This window comes from Hermetia illucens, chromosome 1 (assembly GCF_905115235.1).
Source record: "Hermetia illucens chromosome 1, iHerIll2.2.curated.20191125, whole genome shotgun sequence".
NCBI classification, from domain to species: Eukaryota; Metazoa; Arthropoda; class Insecta; order Diptera; family Stratiomyidae; genus Hermetia; species Hermetia illucens.
Genome location: NC_051849.1, coordinates 163,950,212 through 163,970,854, shown reverse-complemented (window position 1 = coordinate 163,970,854; position 20,643 = coordinate 163,950,212). Strand labels below are relative to the sequence as shown.

Sequence of the window (20,643 nt, the reverse complement as noted above, 5' to 3'; positions counted from 1 at the left end):
TATAATAGTATTTTATACTTACTCTTGCTATTACATAGTGATTGAAAGATATGATATGATTATATGTATATGCATATATAAATTCAATATATTTATTTCAATTGTTGCAAATATTTTTGATAATTTGGAAGATGGTATGCTTGTTGATATACTGATCTGGCAATATATGTTACAGTTACATTGTTACAATCTACGTACATTAGACAGATACAAGGTGAAAGTTAAGCTACTCTGATTGGAAAATTATTATATCGATAAGTTAAATAGTTTTATTATGTCTTTAGTAAGATTATTGTTATTAAACTTGGGTAGGATTACTGCTTCACTTTCAGTTTTAGCGACTTTGAAATTATTATTACTCTGCATATGACACTGGATAACTATTACTTTTTTGTTAGACTCCTGTTCATGTTTTCGTTAAAAATTGCTTAATTTGAATTTATTCCTAGAAATAGCTGCCGGTCCTTCCCCATTTCATTCACATTCTTTCGATTCATCTGTATTATTTGTCGTAGCGATGCATTTCCCGGTGGTTTTTGCAAGTAATAAATCAATTTTCTCGGGAAACTGCCTCCTTAGCCAAGAAATCTGATATTCGTGAAAATTGCTTTTGCCGGCCGTTTCCTGTTACAAAAGCTGACAGTTTTCTGGTGGTTACCGTTGCGATTTTCATGTATACCAACTAAAAGCTTGAAAACATCCTCACGGGTGGGAACGCAGAGGTATCGGGTGTCTGCTTCGTAACTGTTGACGAGAATAATACCAAAGAAATGAAAATTATCACAAGGCATTTTTCACATGAAATATAAATAGATATGCAAATGAAATAGTGCGTATTGAATGTCAAAGGATGTCTCGGGAGCAGAAAATAACATTGCAGTAATCCTTCATGGAACTTTGTGACAAGCTCGGTGTTTAGTGACAAATGGCACTGTGTTCAGTCTTACCTAGCTTGTCTGTCTAGTAGCTTTCCTAATAAGTTAAACCTTTTGTGCTAGATACCATTTAATTAGGCAAAGTATGTCGCTAATATTTATATGTAACTCTAGCTACATTAAATATCTTTGGGCTGAAATCTCTAGGGCATTATAAAGGGCAATATCTTTATTTAAATTTTGATGTACACTCCCAGTCATTTGTTTCTCGATAGTAGACCTTGAGTGGGCTTAATAGCATCACTTGACTGCTAACTGCCACGGTAAACCTTTCGTAATTATTGTCTTAGAGAAAAACAAACTGAACATTTAATTCAAGTCTCAAAGCTGTGCTTGTGCAATTTGGGTTGGGGATCAGAAGAAGGACAGTTAAAATTAATAGATATCTACTGTCCAGCAATCTGCAGTATTTTTATTCACAAAGTATCTATTTACAAAGACGGAGAGGTTTATCGTCTAAATTGATCAAGTTCAACAGGAACTGCTTCCAGGATCTGATTGCACAGCAGATATATTGAATAGTGCGCCAGGAGGGGATCTGGCGCAAAGATAATACCTAATATAATTTTGGTACCCATCAAACGACACCTCAAAGGTCAGAAAGCCTGTTGCTTTTGTCATAATACTTGCGCTATATGGGTTCCTACAAAGTTTGCTACTGTCATTATTGGTGGCCATCCATGACGTTTTGTAATGAGCACAGTAAAAAAATGCTCAAGTCAAAATGGCACATGGGGCCGCCGAGGTCTGAAAGAAAATCTTAGGAAATAGCCTGCAATTCTAGGAAAAAGCCAACTTCAAATTACTTTCAGCAGTATCTTAGAGATTTTTCCAATTCCCTTTAACAATTTTTGAAGAAGTTTTCCAAACCAGGACCAGCTCGCCTGATACTTGTATTATCGATATTATTTTTCTTTGTGAATGCTGTTTCATTACAGGTTTACGTGGCACTATGACAGTGGAGTGTATTCAAAACAGCACAGAATGATGCAGCCAGTGGCTCCCATTCGCTACGAAGTAAAGGAGGGCAATCCGGCTCCAGTCTGCAAGGGTCTCATCTGAAGGGCCTATTGGCACGAAATCTTGCCGAAGGTTATTTGATCCTACGGGAACCGAACTGACTCTTTAAGAACAGACCTTCCAGGATAAACTTTCCGGCCGGTTATCAGCGGTTGGCCTGTTTGTGAACCTTTAATAGTGATTTCACGAGTAGATCCTTTTGTGAGCTCAATGCGGCCGGTTGCACTTATTGTAAAGTGCCCCATACCCCTTAATTGCGACCAAAGGTGTGTGTGTCTACTTGTGTAAATATTGAGTCCGCACACAATATAAACTACAGGTAACACTGTTGTGAACCAACCACATCAAATCGCACTGTGTTTGACCAGTGCGAATAAAGAAAGGAGACTTCGACTTTGAGACCGTTGAAAATTTCTCCTATAGAGTTGAAAATCGCAGCCAATAACAGCTATGATGATGACATCCGCGCACGGTTGTTGGCAGCCAACAACAACAAACTGTTCCGCTATTGTACAAGACTGTGATCTTGCCAGTCCTTATGTATTTCTCGGAGTTAACCTGAGCATGAAAGTAGTGGTTTTTAAACTAGAATTCATGTGCACCCTCGCAATAAGGGGCTAGACGTCTCGCGAACAAGAAATAGGTGGAAGAAGCGATTGAAAGCGTTAATCCACTTGTGAGCAACCTCAATGTGGAAGTTACAACTGTCAACTCCAGAGGACAAAAACTGACCATTGAAAGAGCAAGAAATTTTTTTTATTGCGGGGAAATAAAGATCGGGTGGATCATTTGCAGGTTAAGACAAAGAGCAGCTTCAAGACACTGCTTTAAGTGTTGCACCTGCGGCCACATAGCAAGGGTTTATAAAGGGCAGAAGAACTTTGTGTTCGAGGTCTTCGAACGTAAAGCGAGGACTTTCGAATCAGAGAACGCAGTGTTGTTTGCAAATGCTGCAAGAAGGAAGAGTTGACTTATTGCTCCTCAAAGAACAGTACCGAGGTGGGTATGCCGATATATCTGCCACTGCTGCCATCTTTGTAGGAGATACGATCAAGCTTCGTCTGGGTTCGTTATGCGAGAGTGACTTTTTCAGCAGAATAGGCGTCAAAGAAAAGACTTCAACGCCATCTCCCTTGAATACGGCATTGAATACCTAGATACTGAGGGCACACGAACTTTGGAAATGGCCGCCAGAACATCGCCTACTGTTCTAATATCGGAAGCACACATTCCGACCATCTGATGGCGAGGGCAACATTACTGACGTAACACGGTGCAAAAATGGAGGGCACCAGATGATTTTAAGGCCAGTGGTTACCGGTATATTTCCTTCGATGTGCCAAACGCCTGCTTCCAATAGTCTAACGTCTGGTGTGTTTCTACCGGTATAACATCGGGAAAATTGGGCAAATTTATCACAGAGAGAGAGAGAGAGAGCAATTGCAACTGAATTGTTAGTGATCTCAACGATAAGCCTTATCATCACAACTTGCAATACATCGGCGCCCAAAATGAGACACCGTCGTGAGACCTGTGCACTGGTGGCCGATTGAAATTGGAAGTTTAAGAAAGAACTATTTCTGGCTTTGGCTGATTGTATAGCTTGCAAGAGGTTCTTTCTTAGATAAGTAATAAAGGAATTTCGCCACGAAATAGCTAGTCAGTTACATTAATAGGGCCTTATGGGATCTCAGGTACAAGTTGTTTATCAAATAGCTCATCAATCACTAATCATTAATGGAAAAAACCTTATAAGGACTTTTGTAATCCCCTCTATCCAAGCTGACCATGTCGTAGAGAGGGGGGGAGGTAATATCCATTAACTAAAGCACTCGGACCCAGCGAAGTGCCGAAACTTGTCTTCAAGTATAAATTGGACCTGCTTCCCATTGCTTCTTTGGGGGCGGGTGCTTTTCGGTCCCGTTGGAAAGTTACGAGGCTCATATTGATATGAAAAGTCCACGTACCATCCTTTCACTTTGTTGCGCGCCACGGAAAAACTGCTTGAGAAGCTCCTCAAGCCAAGAGTGACTGACGCAATACGCGCTGTGGGAAATTTCTCACCAGAACAATATGGTTTTGGAGCGAGACGATCTACAATTGATACGTGGTGCGACATGCGCAATCTGCATTTACTGCTAGGATGAGTTGGATCATGCCTGCTAGACCCTTTTCTTTTGAAGAACGTTGGATTGCCGTCGTCTGTTTACGGAAGGGTATCAAATGTTTCCGGATACTATAATAGAGGCCATATTTCAAAGTGAGGATACATGGAGCATAACATTCAAAGGATTATTAAGGCGAAAAAGAAGGAGATGGATATTAGAGATGGCAGGATAGCTGATGCCTACTGAACCACGTGTAAACATAATGTGTGCGTGTGGCTCCCGGCTAGTGCCCTAAATGCAACAGGGGGTGTTTTGGCCGGTAGTTTTAGACGGGAGTCCGGCACTTTGTGTGAAAATGAATGCCACCTGGCAACCCGAAAATTGTTATTATCTATTATTTCGTCCTTTGAGGCTCAGACATGCATGGCTTATCCACGGTATTTCCAGTGTTCTTCCAGAGGCTATATTTACCATAGGTCTAAATATGTGAGATGATGAGAGATATGTGCGATGACATCAAGCGTAAAGAAGAACAACTTTTTCATGAAGAAAATATATATATTTGGGACTTAGATTTAGGAGTGGAACAATTTACACCGATCTCGATGAAATAAGCGTTATCTCAGGAATCCCGGAATGTATGGGAATGTAGGTTACATTTCTCTGACTATCCCGCTGATAGATTGACGTCGGAGAAAGTGTCAGTTTTATTGAAGGTTGAAGGCTAAGTGAATTTCTCTCTGGTTTCTTGATCCAAGTCAACATGGTATAAGAGTAGTTCTGATACACAAGAAGAAGTACATTATATGCATCCGGAATTTATAATTCGCACGTATGCAAAAAGTATGATTAGGACACGAGCTGCTGACATTGCTGGCGCGGGTCCCCATGCATTCAAACGGAGGTGTAAATTTTTTTGTCACCAAATATAGTTATATAGGGTATCAAATGAAAGGTCTCGGTTAGTAATTTCCCAAGCCGATCATAGTTTTGACATTTTATCGAAAGGTAGGTAGTGCGGGGGTAAAAAATGGTCATTTTTTCACGGAACCATTCTCAGAAACTACCTAATCGAAAAATCTGAAAAAGATCAGGATGCTGCCACTATATAGTGCCTTAGCTTCGAAATACCCTCCATTCCGAGATCTGTTTAAATAAAATCAATAATAGTCTATTGCTTTAATTTTTATTAATTGACTGCGAAACCCTCCTTAAGTTCAGGAATCAGGAAAATTTTCCAGCAATGTAGGCTATAACATAGAGTTTCGAAATCTCATCATTATTAATAAAGTTATAAAAGGTCAAATATGTCGCTTCTCCGCAAATTCAAGACTTTGAATATCAGTATCACGCGAAAGTGGATATTTTCACATAATATGTGCATTTGTTAGGTGGGATAAATGTCCACTGAAATGTTTTCATAAAAGAAAGACCCAAAACCTTTACCTGAAGCGTCCAACTTGTTTGGAGTTATCATTCCTTTATCCCGCTGATATAAAGCAAGAACAGGAAAGGCTGGGACTAGACTATTAGTCCAAAAGATTTGCCTTTAAATTACTTTAAATTAGTTAAACTAATCCCATTCTTGTTTATTGGAAGGGTTTACGAGTAATTTAGTATGAGTAATTTAGGGTGGAATTGTCTAGACTTAACTACTGACAGCTGCGACCCCATGTACTAAGTGACAATATAATCGTAAATTGTGAAAGCGACTAAGATCCTCTTTCTTTAAAAATACAGTTAAATCATCACTTTGATTTGATGATCCTTTCCCTCTCTATTTTCTGTTAACGTTCCTAAGGGCTTTACACTGCTTAAAGCGGGTGCCTCAAATGAGCTGTTCAGAAAGTGGGAGACCTTTTAAACCGGACTTCAATGGCAGCTGTAGCAGAGAGAGACATAACACAAGGATGCAATCAGTCCAGGCTTGTACCCGCTTGATTGCAGCATTTACGCTAGCGAGAGATTTGCAATAATTTTGAGATTACTATATTTCTTTATAGAGATAATCGTTAATATTTTGTTTGTAAGGGGGCTCCGATCTGTTAAGTTTAATAGTGGAGTCATTGGAGCCTTTGACCTTGGAAAACAGAAAGTTCATGGGCTTTTCGGATTGCTATACATTTTTGATTTTTCGCTATTTAAACAAATAACCATAATTTATTAATTAATATCTAGGTAGACTACAAATAATGAAGATTTTTCTGATTTCGTGTAAAACGTTCTATATATCTATCCATATATCAGACTGTATATCCCCCCTCTGTTGTTCTATCTGACTGTCTGCTTGCATGTTTTTCGAACTGTGTATTTGTTCGTTCGTCTGCAAGTATATCAGACCATAGATAGAGAATTTTTGAAAAAGGTTTCAATTTTGACTTCGGTTCCGAATTAGGAAATTCAATGGTAAAAAAATAAAGCCATGAAGATGGCGAGAATTATTACAAACTTCCCGCTGTGGAATCTCAATCTCATACAGGCCTCCACCGGTAAGGATATCTATTTATTCACTTATAAATGATACAAAGCGAGCCAGAAGCAAGCCCGAAGCCAGCCCAAAAGTCAGCCTGAAGCCAGCCCAGAAACTAGTGTGAAGCCAATTTGAAGTTAGCCTAAAACAAGCCCAAATCCAGCTCGATTCGCGGCGTTGGCAGTGATAAATGCCAATGCAATTTGTACTACGAAAAGCGGTAATATTAAGTGATGTTTTTAAATATAATATCATATTACAACATCACTTTTGTATTGCGGAAATGTTAGGTAATATTTGGTAATGTGGCAATGTTAGATGATGCGGTAATGTTGGGTGATGTTGTAATTTTTGGTGATGTTTTAATATTTTTTGAGAATTATCGGGTCCTAAGTTCGCATCAACTTGATGACGGATCGGACTAAATGTGGAGTAACTTACTCCCTCTTTTTTTGGTCCACGGACTCCTCTTTTAGGGCTTAGCACCCAAACTTTAAAAAAATGGCTCAATATAATTCATAGTCATGTTGTGTTCTGCGAATTATATAAAGGGGCACTTAACATCTGCTAGCCGCTTCAGTCACGCTGCTCCCAGGACAGAGGTGAGGAAGCGTCTAACGATTAGCCTCTGCCCTGGTAAGAAACCGTAAAGCCATCATCGCCTGAAATTTTTTGATGTTGGAATGTTTGTGTGAATTCACCGCATCTTAAAACATGTAACAGAGTATTCTATATATATTTGATATATTTGCGGTCGACCCCATTTCCCAAAATGTCTAGCAAATAGTAGAGCAACCATGTGAATCATCATCAAGGGCGCAACAACCGGTATTCGGTGTAGGTCTGCCTTAATAAGGAACTCCAGACATCCCGGTTTTGCCCCGAGAATCACCATTTCGATATCTCTAAAAGCTGTCTGGCATTCTGACCTGCGCCATCGCTCCATCTTAGGCAGAGTCTACCTCGTCTTCTTTTTCAACCATAGATATTGCCCTTATAGACTTTCCGGGTAAGATCATCTTCATCCGTACGGATTAAATGACCCGCCCATCGTAACCTATTGAGCCGGATTTTATCCACAACCTGACGGTCATGGTATCGCTCATAGATTTCGTCGTTATGTAGGCTACGGAATCGTCCATTCTCATGTCAGGGGCCAAAAATTCTTCGGAGGATTCTTCTCTCGAAGGCGGCCAAGAGCTCGCATTTTTTCTTCCTAAAAACCCAAGTCTCCGAGGAATACATGAGGACTGGCAAGATCATAGTCTTGTACAGTAAGAGTGAAACAGTTTTTGTAAGCTGAAATAGGCTCTGTTGGCTGACAACAACCGTGCGCGGATTTCATCATCGTAGCTGTTATCGGTTGTGATTTTCGACCCTAGATAGGAGAAATTGTCAACGGTCTCAAAGTTCTATTCTCCTATCTTTATTCTTCCTGTTTGACCAGTGCGATTTGATGTTGTTGGTTGGTTCGTCTTCGGTGCTGACGTTGCCACCATATACTTTGTCTTGCCTTCATTGATATACAGCCCCAAATCTCGCGCCAATCGCCGCCTGCTCGATCTGGATGAAAGCAGTTTGTATGTCTCGGGTCTTTCTCCCCTTGTTGTCGATATCGTCAGCACAGGTCAGTAGTTGGGCGGACTTAAAGGGGATCGTACCTCTTGCATTTCCCTCAGCACCATGGATCACTTTCTCGAGGGCCAGGTTAAAGAGGATGCATGATAGGGCATCCTCTTGTCGTAGATCGTTGTTGATGTCGAATGGTCTTGAGAGTGATCCTGCTGCTTTTATCTGGCCTCGCGCATTTGTCAGGGCCAGCCTAGTCAGTCTTATCAATTTCGTCGGGATACCGAATTCTCTCATGGCCGTGTGCAGTTTTACCATGGCTATGCTATCACAGGCGGCTTTAAAGTCGATGAATAGATGGTGCAACTGATGTCCATATTCCAGCAGTTTGCCGCAGAGAGAAAATCTGATCTGTTGCTGATTTGCCTGGAGTGAAGCTTCTTTGCTATGGGCCAATGATGTTCTGGGCGTATGGTGCTATCTGGCCTAGCAAGATAGCGGAGAATATCTTATAGATGGTACTCAACAACGTGATACCTCTATAATTGCTGCACTGTGTGACATCTCCCTTTTTATGTATGAGACAGATAATGCCTCGTTGCCAATCGTCAGGCATTGATTCGCTGTTCCATGCCTTGAGAACAAGTCGATGAACCACTTGGTGTAATTGGTCGCATCCATATTTAACCAATTCGGCTGTAATTTCATCGGCTCCTGGCGACTTATGAGTTTTTAGCCGATGAATTGCAAACACTGTTTCTACTATATTTGGTGGTGGCAGTATTAGTCCGTCGTCTCCAGTTGGCGGGACCTCCAACTCGCCGATGTTCTGGTTGTTCAGTAGTTCATCAAAGTCTCAACCCATCGCTCCAATATGCCCATTCTCTCGGAAATCAGATTTCCCACTTTATCTCGGCAGAATGTGCATCGAGGTGTGTAAGGTTTCATCCTGCTGACTTGTTGGTAAAACTTCCGCGCCTGGTGCGGTTGCTCCCTGTACTTTTCTAGTTCACAGACTTGATGGTTCTCCCAGGCTTTCTTTTTCCGTCTGTGAGTCGCTTCTCCGTTCGACGGAGTTCGTGGTTTTTGGTTCAAATTGAGAAATTCAGCACACTATGACATTATACTTTAAACAAAGCAACTACGCTGACAACATTTGCTTGATTCGCCACTGATTTAGAGAATTGGGAAACAAGTATCTTTATCGCTTTAGCAGAATATTGGATCGAGCAAGATGAGGAGTAGGAGAAGGCCAAAATGTCGTGCCTGTTGGAATAGTGCTTAATATATTCTTTTATGAGATATTAGTAGTAATTTCATGGGTTGAACTTTATTTGTTGGGATTGCATAATAGAGTTTGCATAGATGCTTTCAACGAGCAATAGTTAAATAAAGGAGATTTCATGCGTGTCGATCACAAAGAACACCAGGCGTTCCACAACTGGTGTTCTTTGTGATCGACGCATCGACGAACGTCTCAAATCTAAAATCTATCGCAATGTCATCCGTCCTGTCGCTCTCTATGGTTCTGAATGTTGGCCGACTATAAATCACAATGACTGGCGTCTTGCGGTGATGGAGAAGAATATGTTGCGTTAAACTAGTGGCGTGACAAGGTTTGCTCACATCCAAAATGAAGATATCAGCGATTGTTATACGGTTGCACCGATCGTGAAAAAATTGCGAGAGAGGCGTCGTAATTCACGCTAACGAGAATTTTAAAGGGATGCGTGTCGATTGTAACTACTTACGTTCTATGGCGGCTATTCTGTCTCTTCCAAGGGTATCTTCTGTAATATCGTGATCTTTTCTCAATAGGCGACTGATATAATTCTTCCAGATTATTCATAGGCTCTTCAGTATCTTCCATATAAACTATCGGTAGGGTTTGCACCGTTGGGTCCTGTCAAGTAGAGTAGTAGTAGTATATGGAATGTGGTTAATTTTTACAGGTTAAACTCTATTGATGTTCTAAATATTTAAAGAACTCATCGATATGCTTTGACTTGAATATTCAAAGCCATTTTCAGCTTATATTAATATATAACATAAAATGTTAAAAGGAGCAATAAATATTACACGTTACCTCTAGAAGTTTCATTAGTAAAGCCGCCTTGGTAGCAACATCTTGATCTTCTCGAATCTCATCTTCCAAAGTTTTTAATAGCATTTTATCTGCAAAGTCAACTTGATTTGGTGCACTACTAAATTCTTCTGATTCGGGAACCAATGCTGGAGATTTAAATGGATCTGCAATTAGTTTGGAAAACCATACGAATGATAAGTAAGTAAGTAAGAATATGTAAAATAAAGGAGGACAAATTACAAATGAGTTCCTTTATCAAATACAAGTTTATTGGCTATTTCTATTTCTTCGTTCATTCAGCTAGTGAGCTCCATCTCTGAAAATTTCTACTTCAAGAGAAATTGAATTCTTGGTTTCTCAGAGAACAGGATACATTTTTCGGTTAATGAAAGAAAAAGTCCTAGATGTCATTGCTATTAGACGACAGGGGCCTGCTTCAAAAAAGTAACATCGATGTTAACATACATGAAATACGATTCACTCAAATATTGTAATTGGGTCAAGATTTCAAAAGGTTGAGCAATCTCCAGTTAATAGCTGATAGTCTCATCATAAATTCTCCAACTTCAATTTAAGGCGCACATCCTACGGGGATACAGAACCCAACCGGAGTGGGATCACCGTTTATGATTAGTAACGCAGTACTCTACTCTTCTACTACTAGCCTTGAGGTGATACTACCCGAAAGTCCAGCTGGACTATGAAGTTAGTCAATGCATGGTATGTGGGGGAATCAGGGAGGTCTCTCAAATCAGGAATTATAAAATACTCCTAGCTACCTAGTTTTATTTTTATTTAGAAAAACTACAAGCATCGGAACGATAACTACTCCTAGCCATGTTGGATCATTTCGGGGTTGAATTGATGTTTGCAGACTCTGAGCAATTTATAAAACGATGACTTACAATTATAAGGACATTTGCCTATACCATCTGGAAGCATGGATTGTTTCACAACTCAATATCTAGAAACTGTTAACTACACACATGGACGAGAAAATTGACGAAGAAACTGATTGGAAGTTGAGCTGATGACTTTATATTGATTGATTTATTTATTTAAGGGACAATAAACAGAGTAAACTCCAATTACTTATTGCCCTCAGAAGGAGGAAAAAACAATAATCTTATCCTATGCTTAAAACTTTTTACAGAAGAGAAGTTTAGGGGACCAACCTGTTGTGAGATGTGAGTTCGGCAAAGCCTAGGAATCGGAGAATGGAAGTAGACTTCGAGCTCGGCAAGTTGAAAATATCTGTGTTACGTGTATTATAAGACGCAGGACGGCAGGTGATGTGGTTAGAGGCGGAGCAGTCCATCAGACCCGGGGAAAGTTTAAAAAATGTATATAAATCCAGATAGGATATACGCTGTTGTAGGAAGGGGAGGTTCAGAAAGCGGTGGCGGGAGGGGTTGTCCACACGGGGGACAGCAAAGTATAAAGCCTGACAATTTTTGACTTCGAGGCAATACGTGTCGAAGTGGAGCTTATTGTCGAGTGAGTGGAATTTAAGTATGATAAGGAGTTTCCGTTAAGAGAATAGGAGAGGGAAGTGGGTGAGGAGCTAAGCGAGTAGCGCATAGAGTGACACTTCCTGACGTTTAGCACTAAACCATTAGCAGAACGCCAATGGACCAAAGTGTCTAGGTTAGATTGAAGGGAAATACTGGCGACGATATAGCGAAAAACAGCTTAAGGTCGTCGGCGTAGAGCAACCATGGACAAGTTAGGAGGAGTGGGAGGTTGTTGATAAAAAATGAAAATAATAAAGGAAGCAGAATAGGAGGAGGGGGGAAGGAGCAGGATGTGCAGCCATCAAAAGAAACTCAGCCGGGAAGGCAAGAGGCAAGCCATATAAAAGTGGTATGCGAACGCTTAGAGATGAGGGTTTGAGGAGAAGTATCTTGTGATTTAGAGATATATGCAGTTCCTGCACTGAACGACACAGTTTTTAAAGTGAAAGGAGTGGACCTACGCTTAACAAAGCCGTGCTACTCTTTTACTATGTGGTGGCCAAAGTGAGCGGACAACCAGTCGCTGACATATCTTCTTTTTTGTAACAGGAGAGGAGAGAAATCGGACGGTAATTCCCGGCAATCGTACGATCGTCACTTCTATGAATGGGGATGATGAGGGGTTGACTATGTCCATTAGCGGGAGTAAGAGGAGGAAGGGAAAAGAAGCGTCAGAGTAAATCACAAGATAGTTGGTGGGAGTTAACTGAGGAGCTAGAGTATTTAATGGACGGAGGGATAGCTGAGCAGGACAGCGGAAGTTGTCAATGTGGAACCAGAAAGGTTTTCGCGCTTCAGAGAGTCTTCTGGATTCGTTTCTGGACTTATGCATTAAGGATTTGACCGAGAAACGCAGAGTTTTGAAAAAACTAAGTCAGAATAGGTTCTAGAAAACAGGAACTTCTTGTTTTTGACAAAATTTTGTGTGGACTTGAGTGGTGAACCAGACAGAGTAAGAGCGTAAGCACTTAGGAGAGGAGGGGACGTAACAGGGAAGAAAATCAGATAAAGTGATATAGAAGGTGTTGAGTGTTTGGTCACATGTTAATAGAGAGAGGAGTGGAACCCAGTTGATTGTCGCCTAGGCTGAGTTTAGACCTTTGAAGTTCGCCTTACGGAAGTTAAACTTGCCCGCGACAGGGAAGTGGAGTCGGGATATCTGATCATCGAGCTCGAGAGCAGGTTAATGGACGTCAGGGGCAATGTAAGAGGGGGATGAGGGGATTGGGAAAGGCAGCACACATGAAGGTTAGAGAGGACAAGATCAAGAGTGCCATGTAAGTGGTTTCGATCAAGGTTAAATTGGAGGCCAGTGCAGGTGTACATGAAAATGGATAAAGGAAGGGAAGAATGGATGGAGTTATTAGGTACGGAGGATAGATCAGGAGTAGTAGGCCAGGCCAAACGATTAGGACTTCTGATAATCTGTCGAAGAAACACTCGTATAGAGAATGGGGCTGTGGCAGGGAAAATATCTCTGTCACATGAATGACAGAGTAACTTTTGGGGAGCTCGGAATTTAAAATCCTGTCATCCAATCCAGTTTCAGAAATGCAGATAACGTGATTTTGTAATGCTAAGGCGACAGTTTGAAACTCGACAGCTTGTCCTTAGAAACCTTACTTTTTGATAAAACAGGGTAAAGTTGTGAGAATCATTCAAGTTCTTGAAGCTTATTCCTCTGATAAGGCTTGACGAAAATCCCTGTGGCCAAAAGCAAAATTGGACGTTAGCATTGAAGTCGTGGGGACACGTCACTTTGAAGGAAGCTATCACTCGGTCAGGAGACCTATTCTTCGTTAGCTTCACATATGAGAGAGGTGACAAAGTAGAGTTGGTCTTGCTTCTGATATGGGTCAGAATTTCGTCAGAATTGGTGGTTTACGCTGGCATCGACACGAACAGTTGTATCAGTGGCGAGGCAATGCTTAGCAGGGGGCTGCCCGGGCGACATGAGATCGGGAAGACCGCAGGTGTACCTGTGGCTCAGCGGTGACATCAATGATGCGCAGGAGGAAGCGTGAGGTGGCGCTAATGCAGCGACAGTAGGGCAATTGTCAGAACTGCGTACCGCAGCCGATACTGAGCAGCCCCTCAGACGAAGAGCGATTTTTAAGTTGGTTTACGTATGTCGTCGGGTTGGTACGATCTATAGATGAACTGGTGCGTGGCAGACAGAGGTGGAGGATTAGTCGACCGGGGTGACCTAGGCATATATCATAGTACTTTCTGCTTTGACAATGCGCATATCGATAAAAATGTTACTATCAACGCCTACTGTGAATTCTTTGATTTTCGGGTGGGCACCGATAATGAAGGATAACTTGCTTTTGTGAAAGTAAATTCGCCGTGTATTCCACCAAAGGAGGCTGTTATGATCAACGAGGAACTCTAAATATAAGTGAAGAACCTCCTTTCATGTTGCTTCGAATTGTCGTGTCCCAAATTAGAAATTTTGTTCACTTCACTTTTTGGACGTCAGCGATATTCTGAACCCCATTAAGGAAGTGGTTGCGACGCAACTGTTACAAGCTCTACTATAAATTTTCAAACAGTCAAAGTCGCAACAGAGCTTATATGAATCAAGTCAACTGAATAAACGCATCCGATTTCTGATCGGATTAAATTTTCAAAAGGGTTAAGAGGATTGGTTCTTATTTATTACTTTAGCTTTCTTAGAGCTCAGGAGCATTAAGAAACCATCGAATTGCACTGGTCAAAAGAAAACAATGAAGATAGGAGACTACAACTGTGAGACCGTTGACAATTTCTCCTATCTAGGGTCGAAAATCACAAACGATAACAGCTATGACGATGAATTCCGCGCATGGTTGTTGGCATCCAACAGAGGCTATTTCAGCTTACAAAAACTGTTTCGCTCAAAACGTCTACAAGAGTACGATTTTGCCAGTCCTTATCTATTCCTTGGAGGCTTGGATTCTTAGCAAAAAAAAAACTGCGAACCCTTGGCCGCGTTCGAAAGAAGAATCCTCTGAAGAATCCTCCGAAGAATCTATGGCCCCCTACATGAGGATGGACGATTCCATAGCCTACATAAGTCAAGTTGTGGATAAAAGGTTGCGGTGAGCGGGTCGCATGATTCGTATGGATGGGGATGATCCTGCTAGGAAAGTCTATAAGGGCAATATCTATGGTAGAAAAAGAAGACGAGGCAGACCCTGCCTGAGATAGAGCGAAGGCGTAGGTCAGGACGCAAGATAGCTTTTAGGGATATCGAATTGGTAGACTTCGGCGCAAAACCGAGGTGTCTGGAGTTCCTTATTAAGGCAGGCCTAGACTGGATACCGGTTGTTGCGCCGTTGATGATGATGACTATTGATACTGGTATTGGTATTGGTATTGTAAACATACAAAGTTGGAAAAACGACCTCATTATGTTAGCTTTCGAATGACATGTAAAAATTATGGTCTTAATTATGCGAAATTTTCGAATATAAAGTTTTTCAACGAGCATTTTTTCAAAGGGGAGAAAATTGGAATCACATGACAGTTTAAACATTTAATTTTTGGCCATACCAGTAATAGAAGCTTTGACAGTTGTCACCATGGATTCAAATTCGCTTGAAAACCGCATTAAAATAATTAGTGTGGTGGTGGTGGTGGATCGGTATAAGTTACATTTCGGAAAATTCGTGATATTCTCGGTCAATATAATTGTCCTGCTATTAAGAATTCGGTCTAGAAATTTGAGTAGGCTGGCTCGGTATATAATGTGCCAACACTGAGGCTTGCTCGACTGGGTCGCTAAACTGAAAATATTGCAGCGGCGGGCTACCGTACTGATGATGATTCCAATTTGTCAACTCTTCTACGTCCTCAGAAACTAGAGTTGTCCACAACGACCACATTGCGAATTTTGCCTAAGGATTTAGCTTTGAAGAGGCTTGCTGATCATTTACTTCCCCGTAGGTTCGGCCAATACCTTCAAGAATGACCCGATTGTTTTTTTGAAAACAATTTTTTTCCAAATAAAGTCTACAAGTCTACAAAATTACTGCATTTGGGCATCGGAAAATCCAAGACCGGTTGGCCTATAATCAATGATCTACATATCACTGATAGGTCGTTTTAAGAGAACAGTGCCACATGTTGCACAGCGACTGAAGCAAAATTTCCCGATCGCATTATTTCATGAAATTCAGCTGCGATTCAATACCACTGGATTATTTTTTCTGGGGCTATATTAAAGATAGAGTCTATATTGAGCTCAACTCAAAATCCATGGCGTGATTAATGTATAAAATCCTCATTTTTCATCTAGATTCTCTATTTTTTTTTTTGTTTTTAAATAAAGTTATTGTTGAAAACCCTTTTATTACCCATTGAATGGGAGAAAACGTGGTTTTGATGTCGTGGAAATTGATTTCGTTTGTATTTAGTTCATTTGATTGTCTCAAATGAAAACATCTGGAATATGTTTGATTTGTTTTCTACCTGATATGTTTTGGTGACAGATCGCGCAACAGGCCGACGAAGAAAATTCTCCCAAAGTCGTTAAAAACAAAATGATCGCATTAAGTCCTAGGTCTTGGAGAAATACTAGGGTGTTCACCTCAGCCGACCTGGCAGAACGGGCCGCGGTTCTGGCGAGAAATGGGCAAGGAGTCTTGACGCTTGGATGGCGTCAGGACGAAAGTAAGTTATTCGTTATACGTGTCTGCACACTGATTATTGGCACCCGCATTGGAAGCCCGAGGAACTGACAAAAGCTTTTCGAAAAACTTACAAGAAACCCGATGGTCTGCTGTCGAAAGCTGCGACATAGATGGTGAAAATGGCTATAAACTTCTCTATTCTGGTAGCCGACACACTCAATACGGTCTTTCCATTGCCATCTCAGAGGGTTTCCGTGATGCCGTTAAAGAAGTAGAACGATCTGACGACCGGCTGAGGGCACTTTTCACTTCTTAACCATGTACGCACCACAAACCGGTTGACCTGATGCCAAGAAAGATGCCTTCTGGCAAATTCTCCATGCAAAGATCTGCAACATGCCTGCTGATGACTTTATCATCATTGCAACCATAAGAAGCACTTGAGTGGAATCTCTGTCATCATTGAGATTGCAGCTAATATGGCAGCCTGTGTCTTCGATGAAACTTCTTTTCTTTACTAACCTATTCGCAAGTCATGAAAATCAGTAGTGAGCCAAGGACCCATGAATTAAGCTAAGCGGAGCCGGAAGTCGAAAAACAGGCTAAAGAGAGCAGGATTCGCCGTAGACAGAAGCAAAATGTACTTTAGGCATCATGGATGGTAGCAGCATCCTTTATAGATCGAGCATCGATGATTCAGTGTGAGCTAAGTCGATAAAACTCGCATTTGAATGTTTTATTCCAACTTTTTAGTGTTCAAAGCTTCAAAGTGTTTTTCCCACAACTGACAAAGTCGGTGCCCCTAATAACTCCAAAATTACTACACCAGTCCTTTTGAAATTTTGAACACTATTTCTGTACATAATTTACGAAGTAACGCTGAAGAGCTTTTTATTAATATCTTTTTGCGATAGTAAATTCGTCAATTTTTTCAAAAAAATTGCGTTTTTCATTTCAAAGTTCTCAGTGCTACCTGAGAAAAGTGATCATCTAATGAAACAATTCTGATTTTGTTTATTTCAGTACCAAGTTATGAGGGGCTTCGCAATTCTACTTTTTCGGAGACGCGTTCGAATAATTGCCACCATTTTTTATTTCTTTATGAATCATCATCATTATCAACGGCGCAACAACCAGTATCCGGTCTAGGTCTGCCTTAATAAGGAACTCCAGACATTCCGATTTTGCGCCGCTCGTGGTATTGCTCATAGATTTCGTCGTTATGTAGGTTACGGAATCGTTCATCCTCATGTAGGGGGCCAAAAATTCATTGGAGGATTCTTCTCTCGAACGCGGCCAAGAGTTCGCAATTCTTCTTGCTAAGAACCCAAGTCTACGAAGAATACATGAGGACTGGCAAGATTATTGTCTTGTATAGTAAGAGCTTTGATCCGATGGTGAGACGTTTTGAGTGGAACAGTTTTTGTAAGCTGAAATAGGTTCTGTTGGCTGCCAACAACCGTGTGCGGATTTCATCATCGTAGCTGTTATCGGTTGTGATTTTCGACCCTAGATAGGAGAAATTATCAACGGTCTCAAAGTTGTAGTCTTCTATTTTTATTCTTCCCGTTTTACCAGTGCGGTTTGATGTTGTTGGTTGGTTGGTTTTCCGTGCTGACGTTGCACCAAATACTTTGTCTTGCCTTCATTGATATGCAGCCCAAGATCTCTCGCCAATCGCCGCCTGCTCGATCTGGATGAAGGCAGTTTGTATGCCTCGGGTCGTTCTTCCCATGATGTCGATATCGTTAGCATAGGCCAGTAGTTGGGTGGACTTAAAGGGGATCGAACCTCTTGCATTTACCTCAGCATCACGGATCACTTTCTCGAGGACCAGGTTAAAGAGGACGCATGATAGGGCATCCCCTTGTCGTAGACCGTTTCTTCATGAATGCACTGGCTTAATATACCCGTATATCTTAACTGTCTCGTCATGGAAAAATAAAAAACAAGTCTGGAAACCGGAAGCTAGACGCTTGAGGTGTGGAAGGTTTTGTATATTTCTTTTATGAAGAGATTTGAGTGTGGATTTGTCCCATTAGTATGTAGCACGTAATATATGCATATATTATGTGAAAATATACACTGTTAAGTGATATTGGCATTCAAAGTCTTCTAGCGACTAATTTGACCTATTATAACTTTTTTAGTAATAGTGCAATTTTGGTAGGATAATGCTATATGATGTAGTATACATTGCTGCAAAATTTCGTGATGATGGGGGGTTTCCCGCCAATAACTAAAAGTTATAGTAATGTACTATTATTAACTTTATTCGAATAGGTATCGGTATGGGGCTATTTCGGAGCCTAGGTACTATATAGTGGCAGCCGGTTTCTGAGAATGGGTCCGTTAAAGATATGATCGCTTTCGACCCCCCGTACTCCCCACCTTTCCAACAAATATCAAAACTAAGACCGGCTTCGAAAGGTACTAACCGAGACCTTTAATTTGATACCCCACATGACTATATTTGATGAAAAAAATTTACACCCCCCTTTTGCATGTATGGGGACCAGAATATTTAAATAACCGTCCGATCTGGTTACTTTTCTATGAAGAACGCATTTTCGACAATCGTATTCGCGACATCGTTGAAATAATCAAATCAAGCCGGGTTTGTCAAGAACTGCGAAACTATAAACGCAATACTCGCTACACATTAACTCATGCAGAAACATCGTAAGAAACATCGCCCTCTTTATATTGCATTTCTGGATCTGGAGAAAGTTTTTGCCCCACCCGAACTCATCTGGTATGTTCTACGACAACACCTAATGCCGGAAGAACTTGTGCCCTGGTTCAAATGACTCTACTACTACTCGAAAAGTAAAGTTTGGCGGGTGCATCAAAACTTTTTCGTGTTTCTGTCGATGTTCATCAAGGAAGCGCTCTCATCAATTTTTTTTGTTCTTGTTATGAACACTGACAGCTTTATGCAGATGATGTTTTCCTAGCGTCTCAAGTAAAAATTATTTCGAGCAATTTGTTGAAAAATCCCCATGAAACGGGCACTATTACTATCAGTTGGAGTGACCTGCCCAGAACAGCGATTTAAATATCTCGGCTCAACACTATCAGCCAATGGACAACTGTCTTATGAAGTTGCTTCGCCCAGTAGCGCAATCTGGTTGATGGGTTTCAGAACTGGTGCTCTTTGTGATCGACGTTTCAACGAACGTCTCAAATTTAAAACTTACCGCAGTATCGTTCGCCCTATTGTCTTCTATGGCTCTGAATTTTGGCAGACTATAAAAGAGAATGATATCCGCAATCGATATAGGGTTGCACCGATAGTGGGAACATTGCGAGAGGTGTCTTCGATGGTGTGCTTATACAATTCATGCTAACGGGAATTCCCCTCCCAAGATAGGTCTGGATATCGAAAGGTAAGCGACCAAAAGGGCGGCTGAAACAACTGTGGCTTGATACGCTGAATGGAGATTTGAAAGCCTTACGACTTCATACAGATCAGACCTTTGATAGAACAAAATGGCGCAACTCGGCATGAAGAATTGAAAAAAACCCTATTACAAATTGATGTTATGATGAGGTCGAAAGGTATGACGTGGGTGGATCCTGCACCGCTTGATCTCGGAGTTGTAATATTCGTTCAAACACTGGATGCCTCACCAGAGTAAATACTATCCTGTATAAAATCCTTATCGAACCAGGTATACTACATGTTAAGAAGTAAACGTTTGAAGCTCCATAAGTCTAACTTGTAATAGGAGGATAACGCAAAACTGCAGACAGCTAAGTCAATTTGGGACCACTCTCTTCCACCAATTGCCCGCGTAACAAAAAAATAGCCAATCATTCTAAAATCGTTAAGTAGTTTAACACAAGTATTATAGAATAGCAGGCTAGATTAGATTTAAGTTTGTCACTTTCTCAGTAAGTGAAATTAAATCCCTTCCTCAAGTAAAAAGTCGCTGGTCTACTAGATACCTATCTAATTGTCTTATTTTCAGTCGAAATCTGTTTATAATTCTGACAAATATCTATTTCCCACGTAATCGTTCACAGACAAATATACATTCATCAAAACAAATCGTGGGAGAAGAGACAAAAATAGATAGGAAATAGCCATACATAGCTCATATTCACCTTATTGCCTTGTACAGCAAATGGGGACATCAATCATAACAACCTTTTAGATTGCACTCACAAACAAATTATGTTTCGCCGTCAAGGGGTAACCATCTGACCACCTACGCCATTTAATGACGCTTTTCCAATCAAGCAGTTTTTCCTCGTAAGTCCCCATAAAAATCACTCACTTTGACAAAGTGCCGATGGAAGCCGTAGAAATGAAGTGGTGA

General features: G+C 40.9%; 1 protein-coding gene across 1 annotated transcript; it reads right to left on the bottom strand.

Annotated features, from left to right (window-relative positions):
• Positions 1 to 411: 411 nt before the first annotated feature.
• LOC119646449 lies at positions 412 to 11,027 on the bottom strand. The gene is made up of 4 exons (XM_038046903.1): positions 10,997 to 11,027; positions 10,189 to 10,352; positions 9,854 to 10,005; positions 412 to 744 (listed from the first exon to the last, which is right to left on the bottom strand). The coding sequence occupies exons 1-4, from the start codon at positions 11,025 to 11,027 to the stop codon at positions 576 to 578; spliced, it is 516 nt and encodes a 171-aa protein (XP_037902831.1). The 3' UTR covers positions 412 to 575.
• Positions 11,028 to 20,643: the final 9,616 nt, after the last annotated feature.